This window comes from Falco rusticolus, chromosome 12 (assembly GCF_015220075.1).
Source record: "Falco rusticolus isolate bFalRus1 chromosome 12, bFalRus1.pri, whole genome shotgun sequence".
In the NCBI taxonomy this organism is placed as follows: Eukaryota; Metazoa; Chordata; class Aves; order Falconiformes; family Falconidae; genus Falco; species Falco rusticolus.
In genome coordinates, this window is record NC_051198.1 from 4318835 (window position 1) to 4327674 (window position 8840).

The window sequence follows — 8840 nt, forward strand, 5'->3', positions numbered from 1 at the left end:
GCAGTGGGCGGGCGGGCGGGCGGAAGAGCGGGGCGGGCCGGGCCGGGGCAGAGCGCGGCCCGCAGCGAGGCGGACATGGCGTCGCAGCCGCCGCCTCCCAAGCCCTGGGAGAACCGGCGGCTGGCGGGTACCGTGGCGCCGGCTTTCCAGTGAGTGCGTGCTCCGGCCCCCGGGTCTCCCCTGCCCGTGGTGGGATTAGGCGTTCGCCGCCTCAGGGCGCCTGCTCCGCCTCGGGTCTCCCGCCTCGGCCTTCTGCGCTGAGGCGAGCGCAAAGGTCGGGCTCGGCCGAGCAGCGCCTCTGCGGGCTGAGGGAGCTCGCTCGGGGTGTGTGTGTTATCCGCTGGGGTGGTTTGGGGTCGTTTGCCTTGCTTTGTTGAGGGGTTGTGTGCCAGGCGGGGAGGGGGATCTCTGGTGGATTCCCCTCCTCGGTAGGGAGAGGGAAGGAGAGGCCCCCGAACGGTGCTAGCTAGTCTCGAGCTCTGCTTGTATCTGTAGAAAGCTGCACGTATAGTGAGTGTGGTGAAGGTAAAGCTGTACGTGTTGTCAGGGGTGGGCTGAGTGCAGGCGGCCGTTCCTGGGGATCACGCAGCTGTGTAAGCGTGCACGGTAGGAGTGGAGAAGCTGTGTGTCACCCTCAGGAATTGGAAAAGATGCCTCGGTGTGTCCGTCTCAGCAGTGTTCACCTGGGAATCTGAGCTTTCCAGAAAATCCAAGCTCATGGAGAAGGATGTTGCACAGAAAGTGTTTGTAAACTTCCTTTTTATCAGAAGTCAAGGAATGCTTGGCAGTTAAGATCAGTCTTGTTTAATTGCAGTCACTAGTACCAAATGAAAGAGCCAGCTGAAACGGGGCAAAAGGTTAGTCCAGGACTAAACGTTCAACAGATACTGCTGCTTGCACTGCCAGCTCAAGCTTTCTAAGGAAGAAAATGGATGTTAATTTTTCTCAGTGGGGTTATCTAGCTCATTTTAAATTGCTTCAAACAGCTTTAAAGTGAGGTGTCCTAAGTTGACTGTCAGCAAGGGGAATGGAGCAGTGTCTTAAGTTACAGTACCTCTGTTTTCTGTGATAATGACTTATTTTTGCTTCTGTTTTTAACTGCTAAGAGATTTAGTGTCTATGATGGAAAAAAATCAAGCAGTGTAAAGTTGTAACTTATTCTCTGCTGTGAAAATCAGAAAGTTTTGCTGAGAGGAGGCTGTTCCCAACCTTACACAGAAGTAGTATAGCGAGCGTGCTTTACACTGAAAGCAGTGCAGAAAAAAGTAGCACCATAGCACTTCAAACTTGAGTTTTCTTCTTCTGTTTATTTTTCTGTGAATTTAATGGTCTATAGAAGTGGGAAGTCATGGGATGAGGCAGTAAACGTGGGAAATAACCAAACTGTTTAACTTTAAGGGTCATAATATGTGATTAGCTTTTTAATGACACAGCAAAAGTTGGACAGCTGTTTGACACAATTCCAATACCAGACTAGAGTTTGCAGAGGCTTCCTATGAAAGGCATATAGATAAAGTGACCTAAACTTATGGGCATACAAAGGAATGTTTACTGAAATAAAAGCAAATAATTGATTTATAATACCTCTTCCTGCCAACAGTTAACTAATAAATTCAATCCTTGATGTGCTACGTAAAAGTAATTAGATAGTTTGTGTAGAAGGGGAAATTGGGGGACCCAAAGCCCTTGCATATGTTGTATAATTACTTGGATTCTCAATTAGGTCACGCCACCCTTTTCTCTAAGGGTGGATTCAAAGGAGCTCACAAACTTCCTTCCTGCTGTGTCATTGGCTCATTGTATAGAAGAGCTTAGAGTAAGTATTGGAAATAAAACTTTCAGTTTGAGAAGTTCAGAAATATTCTCGGTAGCGCATATGAGAGGCTTTTGTATGCAGAAAAATGATCTAGATGTAGCATTTCATGCTTTCTTAGTCAATACAATAAATAGATTGAAAGCTTTTCCATGTGTACGTTTTGGATATGCTGCAGTTCCACATTTACACTGAATATCTCATTATGTTTTTTCTTCCCTGAAAGACCTGTATTTCCTGACTTTTATTTACTTCCCACAGATGTTGTGCAACATATTGAGTGTTTGGCTACCAGGTTCCCTGCCCTGGCACTGCTGAAACGCACTGTTGTATTTATATAGTTAGCCAAGATCTCTGCAGAAATGAAAATATAAACTTAGTTTGAGTACTGATCTTGCTTGTCTGAATTTGTTTAGGTCTGCTGACTTGGGTGACAACCTGCTGACCAGGCCTGGACAACCCACAGTTGCACGAATACCTCCACCTATTTTGCCAAGACCATCACAGCGAACAGGAAGCAGTAGTCTGAGCACTTTCAGGCCAGCATATAGTAGTTCTTTTTCTCCAGGCTATGGTTCATATGGAACTTCTTTTTATGGAAGCTATAGTCCTTACAGTTACGGATATGGTGGTTTGGGTTATAACCGCTTTCGTGCAGATGATATTCCTCCCAGCAGGTTTGTTCAGCAGGCTGAAGAGAGCAGCAGAGGTGCATTTCAGTCCATTGAAAGTATTGTGCATGCCTTTGCCTCAGTCAGCATGATGATGGATGCTACCTTTTCAGCTGTCTACAACAGTTTCAGAGCTGTGTTGGATGTAGCCAATCACTTCTCCCGCCTCAGAGTACACTTCACCAAGGTGTTCTCAGCTTTTGCTTTAGTGAGAACTATAAGGTATCTCTACCAACGTCTACAGCGATTACTAGGTCTGCGGAAGAGCTCTGAGAATGAGGATTTGTGGGCTGAAAGTGAGGGGACAGTAGCTCGTGTTGGCCTTGAAGATAAGGCGACTAACTCTGCAAAATCCTGGCCTATTTTCTTATTCTTTGCTGTTATAATGGGAGGTCCCTATCTGATCTGGAAACTGCTTTCTACATACAGTGATGAAGAAACAGGTAAAGGTGATTTGCAGCACAAGAGAAGTGCAGCATATATTTATTGTTCCTTCTGTTACCATGTATAGCTATTAATCTTACATTACATTGATAGAAGTTGATAGATACTGGGGTACAATACTGAATTTCAGGCACGTTACACCAGTAACAGCCTGCTTCAGTAGCCCTTAGTTGAGCTGGGATGCAGCTTCCTGCTAAGCTTTCTGTGATTCCAAAATCAGGGTTTCTTTCTGTTTCCTTTGTATTAGATGTGGCAGTTGGGGCCAGGGGAAAAGTATCAGTTGGATTGACTCAACAAATCATGCTTTGTTTGTTACTTCTGTCAGTTCTCTATTGGGGAAGTTTTAGGCAGGGAAGTTGAAGTGTTTTCTTCATTTTCCTTTAAAAAAAACAGGGAAAAACCCTTCCAAACTTTAAAATTCAATGCAGATAAACTTTAAATTTCTTTTTGAAAGCAGTATCTAGTAACTGGGCAAGCGGAGAAGATGATCATGTAGTTGGAAGAGCAGAATATGATTTCAGTGCGCTCTCTGAAGAAGAAATTTCTTTCCGTGCTGGTGATGTGCTAAAATTAGCACCCAAAGGTAAACTTTCAGTTTTGTATATATTTTCTAATCACATGTGAAGTCCTATTGTTAGAGCCTGAAAATGTAAACAAACCACCACCACCTTATTTGATGAAACTCCTCATCCACGCTGATCTTTTTTTTTCCCCCCCATAAGTTATTACTTGAATTGTCATAAAACTTGCATAGTTTTGTTCAAGTTCCTGAAGATGTGACACAGCCTAAACTTATTCAGGGAGTGCTTTGTAGTTAGCCTTGTGGTTACCTTTTCCTCACGTGGGCTGTGTAACTGTGAAAATCCTGAGGCATTTGCAGAACGGTGGTGTTACTGATTGCAGAACAACCTGCACTTTGCAGTACTCTTCAGTTCACCTCATCGATGCAGTTGTTTCTCTTGTGAAGTAATTTGTATCCACCTTTTATGGCAGAGTTATTTCCTCTGCATGATGAGCTGGTATGTCATCTGTCTTCTGGTCTGCTTGTGCCTCGACTGCAATATATTTTGAATTGTTTTGTAACTTGATATGTTTGCATTTTCTCCTTCAGAACAACAACCCAAAATCCGTGGTTGGCTTTTGGCTAGTTACGATGGCCAAACAACAGGACTTGTGCCGGCTAATTACATCAAAATCCTGGGGAAAAGAAGAGGTAGGAAAACGGTGGACCTGGAAAGGATTACAGAACAACGGCCAGCATTTACCAGCAGAGCTGTTACAGGATCCACTGCTACTGTGACTTCAGAGGAGCAGGAAGCTGCTTTTGATTCTGTTTTTGCTGGAAGTAAGAAAGATCCTGTTGCGTCTGACTCCACTATGGTTAGTGGAGAGAAACAGGAACTCTAGTGCACTTTCATCAACAAAGCAACTGAACTGTGCTTTATTGATAAAACTTAGGGTTTGTTGAAAATCTGTATTGTAGTGGAACACTGATGGGTCTGTACCAGTTACTGCCGCTACTGACTGGTGAAGGGATGGAGAAATGATTGCTCAAATTTTTAGTATTTATTTTTGATTCACCTAAGGCTGTACATTAGTGATTCTACCCAACCACCTGGCAGTAACTCATAAGATCTTGAGATGCGGAGATTTGAGGCATTTATAACAAAGCAAACAAAACAACGGAGGCAGCTAGCCTATTCCTTTTAAGGAGACAAACTGCTGGTGAATTCTAGAGTTTATCATCCAGTCTTCATTGGGTTGTCGGCTTGACTAGAGGCCTTCTCAATACATGTGCAAAGGGAAGATAGACTTCTGTCCTATGTCCTCCAAAACTGGATGCCGAGGACCATAAAATAGTAATAGTGCATTGTTTCCCACACAAAGGAGGGAGAATTGCAAGAGATTTAGGTGACACAACTGAAATGTTAGAAGTTCTAAGTTAACTTGCGTTTTGCAAGAAGTAGGGCTTCTGTCATAAAGACCTTAAACCTTATAAAAAAGGGACTTATGAGAAAGGGAGGAGAAACACAGTTTACAAAGGAAGGGCAGTGAAGCTTCAGCAGTAGTTCTAACGAGTTCGTTTTTGTTTATTAAAAAAACATCAGAATAAAGGGTATCCTGCAGTCAGGCACTTGCCAGCGCACTTACTGTTACTCCCTTCTGTGGTAAACTAACTTTGCATCACTCCTAGCCTTTTTGTGTTGTAGCCTGGTAACTGCCTATCAATAGTCTATCGACTGCCATCTGCATCTCAACTTACTTCTGTTCTTCATTGTTTTTACGGGAGTATCAGAGTATCTATCCTGCCTTTTAGTGCAGTAGGAAAGCATTAGATTGAGGGAAGTTTAACATAATTGGACCAGCAAAGAAAAAGTACCATTTCTTGCTTAATTGCCCCAGTTAGCCAAGGTCTTGGAGTTAACGCTTTATGCTGCCATTCAGGTGGTAAATTTTGCATCTGCCCATAAAATTTGAGGGCTGTGGTTTATCAAGAGCCATAAAAACACTATGACTGTTCAAAGTATTTAGTATTTTCTTCGTATTGATGTTTGAGAATTCCATCTTGTAATACTGTTTTTGTTGGGGTTTTTTAAATGAAGAAAGATAATTAAAACTGTTTTCCGTGTAGTATATATGTATAATATGTTGAGCTTCTGAAGGTTAAAGCAATGGATAAAATAACTAAAGCTTGTCTTAATCATTAAAATAGCATTTCCCTTTTATTTTAAAGGTACTCAAAAGTATTAGTAAAAGTAGGGTGTGTGCCTTTGCTTTATGGACCCACTAGTTTCAGTTTGAATGTTTCTACAGAGATCTTCAACACCCATTATATGTTACCAAAGCTTTCAGTATTTATACTTTAATTGCATTTGCTGGCTTTGAGTTCTTCTAATTCTGTTCACCACAACAAAACTCTTGACAAGAAAGATGAAGTGAATAGAGTTTTATTGAGGTAGAGTGGCTGAAAAGATGGAGGTTATGCTGGAACCTTGGATTTTAAAGTAATCTCGGATTGCCCTTTGTTGATAATTGAACAAGAATTTTAAGTGGTTGTGCTCAGGTATTGGGAGATGGCAAAGAATCATTTTTATTAGATTGTTAGATCTTCAGGTGCAGAGGAAAAGGAGAGTAGTTAAAGGGCAAATGAGAAACTTGAAACTAGGTTTAAAATGGAACATGTTCCTGAGACATTTCCCTGTGTACCAGGGCATTAAAGAAAATTATCTATATTTGGAAATGACATCTGTTGTTGAAATAAAAATAGCAAACAATCCTGAAATATAAAATATACAGAGGAAAGAAGGGGGGCGGGTATCAAGTGTACAGTTCTGCTTATGGTGTGTATTCCTGAAGGGAATTAATTTACTATTGTGAGATTTAATTAATGGGCTGTCAGCCTCTTCTGTATCAGTGAAAGATTTCCTCCTTCAGAGGGAGGATCTTTTAAATAAATGAATAAATAAACTCAACCTTCTGTAGACATCTGTGTTCCTGCTCAGAACAAGTTGGGAAGACAGTACCATGCTGATTGTTGAAATCTTTAAACCTTACTAATTTTTAGAAAGATGAATTTAATTTCACTTTTCAGGTCATACTGTTTTGGAAAAAAATTCTTTTAGTGGCAAGTTATTAATAACTGACTTGGTTTTGTAGTAGTTTGACTTAGTCTACCAATTGCTGTCATAACTGTATCTGCTAAATCTTGACAAGAATTTTGATCCTTTCAATCTTGTGATTACTTTAATGAGGAAAGAAGGCTCTGAGGAAATTAAGCAAGTTATTTAACTCACAATTAATTGTACTGATTGCAGAAGGATATTAAAATGCATTGAAGTAAAATACATACTGTGCTTTAAGGTATTTTTTTTTTTTGTAATGCATGAACTAGCACAAGGGAAAAAACTGTGAGTCCTCCAGTTTCATTGCCTTACGTTTCTGCCCCTATGTCAGACTATAGAAAAAGATCTAAATGAATGTTGATTGAAAAAGGGAGGCTGGTTGGCAGGCTGCTCAAGACTTGCACAACTTCAGAAAGGTGAGATGGCAAAGGAGCAGGTGTGGTTGCAACAGAAGTGTGTAGGGGAGGGGGTCAGAAAAGAGATACTGTTGAGATACTGCTGAACTTAGACATTAGGCAGTTGAGTCTTATTTTGAGCTATCTACTTACTAAGTTACCTGTATGTTATTCTTTGGAACTACTTATATACCTGTAGCAGTCCTAGAAGTCTGTTACAGACTTCTATGACGTTTATATAAGGCTTTAGTTTAACCTCACTTGAATCTTATTGATGCTGTTTAATATACCGAGCATTTTCTGCTTGAATACTATCTGAACTAATGACAGAAGCCAGTTTTGACTGGTTCTGTGGATGCTAGCAGTATGGGAACATGCACACATTCAAAGCTACGTTCAGGTTTCTGAATAATAAATTTAAAGTACTCTCTTTGTCTAGTAGAACTTAATAAAATCAGCTGCCTTTGCACAGTTTTGAAACTTCTTCCTTCTGTGGAACTAGACTGCATTTGAGCTAGGAAGGTTTTGAATTATTTGGGGACCTTGGTGACATTTGCTAGTAAGGTAAATAAAAAGAAAATATGGTTTCTTACAGATCTGATCTCTTGGCAATGAAAAATTTCCAGAAGAGGTATGAACTCAGAAACCAACACAGTGATTTTTCTTGACACACCATTGTAGAAATACTCTTGTCTGCAATAGTAGTGGAACTGTATTTATTTTACAAAACATTGAAAATATGAAACCTTATGTTTTTAAGTAGCTCCTGGTTTTTCTTATCCATGTAGGTGTGGCTGTGTGTTGGGATTAGCAAACATTTTTGGCCGTGTTGGCAGGTAGTAATTGAGTGTGTCAACAGGTGGTGATACACTGAGGTTTTTTCTCCTTTGTGTCTTGGCATCAGGTGTTCAGCAGACCAATTTGAAGCAGGTTTGGGATTATAAATCAGTCTCCTGGATTCTGTGGTGATACCAAACACAGCCTTTAAGCAGCTGGATAATCTCTCCTTGAAAGAAATGTACTCGTATAACTGGTTTAAATAGTAACATAGGCATGCTGCCCATGCAAGGCACCCCTGGATCTTTCTTATCTACAGTTTCTAAATCTACTTCAAGATACTAAAGTTCCCTAAATTTCACAAATTAGAAAACTACAAGATTTGAGCAAATGACATGGATTATTTCTGCTGTCAGAGGGTATCTTGACAGGTTTTGGGTTTTAGAGGTGAAAATGCTGTAAATGCAAAAAAATAGTTCCACTACCTTTGAATTATTGGTAACAAAACAAGCATAGTCTAGAGACTATCAAATGAGTAAAATTTAAGGTATGCTATTTTTTTGTTCTCAAATATTGATATTGGTGGCTTTTTGTTATTAAATAAGGGAGGGACTAAACTTTTGCCTAACAGCACAGGTTAATTTTAAAACCATGTTGCCAGTTCTGTGTGACATACCATCAAGCTTCCACAGCATTAATGACTTTCGTGTTCTAATAATATCGCAATATAGGAGCATTAGCTTATTCCTAGGATTACTGTGGGATGGTGTGGAATGGGATGGAAGTGCCTTCTGCTCTCACTGAAACCCAAACGAAGCTTTCGTACTGACTAAAGAATTCAGATTTCATATACTTCTCTAGATGGGTGCAATTTTTTATTTTTTTTTTTGTTAACTCGTCTGTGCTGTTTTGCATTCTCTGGCCTTGCTGTATTACTCCAGATTTTAGGGGTGGGGTTTTTTTGGAAGAAAACGGTTAATATCCCTGTGGCCATGATTATCTCGGTGATTCCTCCCAAAATACCAAGGAGGAACAGAAATTGTAGCATGGTACAGTGAGATTTAGCCAGAGGCAGGGCTTGGGGAGGGTTATTCCGTGTTGCACACAGGGAAAGGGG

At 40.7% G+C, this 8840-nt stretch overlaps 1 protein-coding gene across 2 annotated transcripts; it reads left to right on the forward strand.

The window, feature by feature from the left end:
- The first annotated feature begins 24 nt into the window (after positions 1–24).
- On the forward strand, positions 25–6775 carry PEX13 (peroxisomal biogenesis factor 13). 2 transcript variants are annotated; one of them, XM_037405661.1, is made up of 4 exons: positions 25–149; positions 2230–2927; positions 3383–3511; positions 4040–6775. In XM_037405661.1, exons 1-4 carry the CDS (start codon positions 76–78, stop codon positions 4333–4335), a joined length of 1197 nt encoding a protein of 398 aa, XP_037261558.1. In that variant the 5' UTR covers positions 25–75; the 3' UTR covers positions 4336–6775. The 2 variants fall into 2 exon arrangements, with proteins under 2 accessions (XP_037261558.1, XP_037261559.1); XM_037405662.1 differs by having other exon boundaries at positions 3386–3511.
- The last annotated feature ends 2065 nt before the right edge of the window (positions 6776–8840 follow it).

What these genes read in the sequence shown, in the direction of transcription:
- PEX13 (XM_037405661.1), top strand. Translation starts at nt 76, where the DNA reads ATGGCGTCGCAGCCGCCGCCTCCCAAGCCCTGGGAGAACCGGCGGCTG. An exon ending in ATACAGTGATGAAGAAACAG is followed by an intron (nt 2,928 to 3,382) that starts GTAAAGGTGATT and finishes TCTTTTTGAAAG; the next exon opens with CAGTATCTAGTAACTGGGCA. An exon ending in GCTAAAATTAGCACCCAAAG is followed by an intron (nt 3,512 to 4,039) that starts GTAAACTTTCAG and finishes TTTCTCCTTCAG; the next exon opens with AACAACAACCCAAAATCCGT.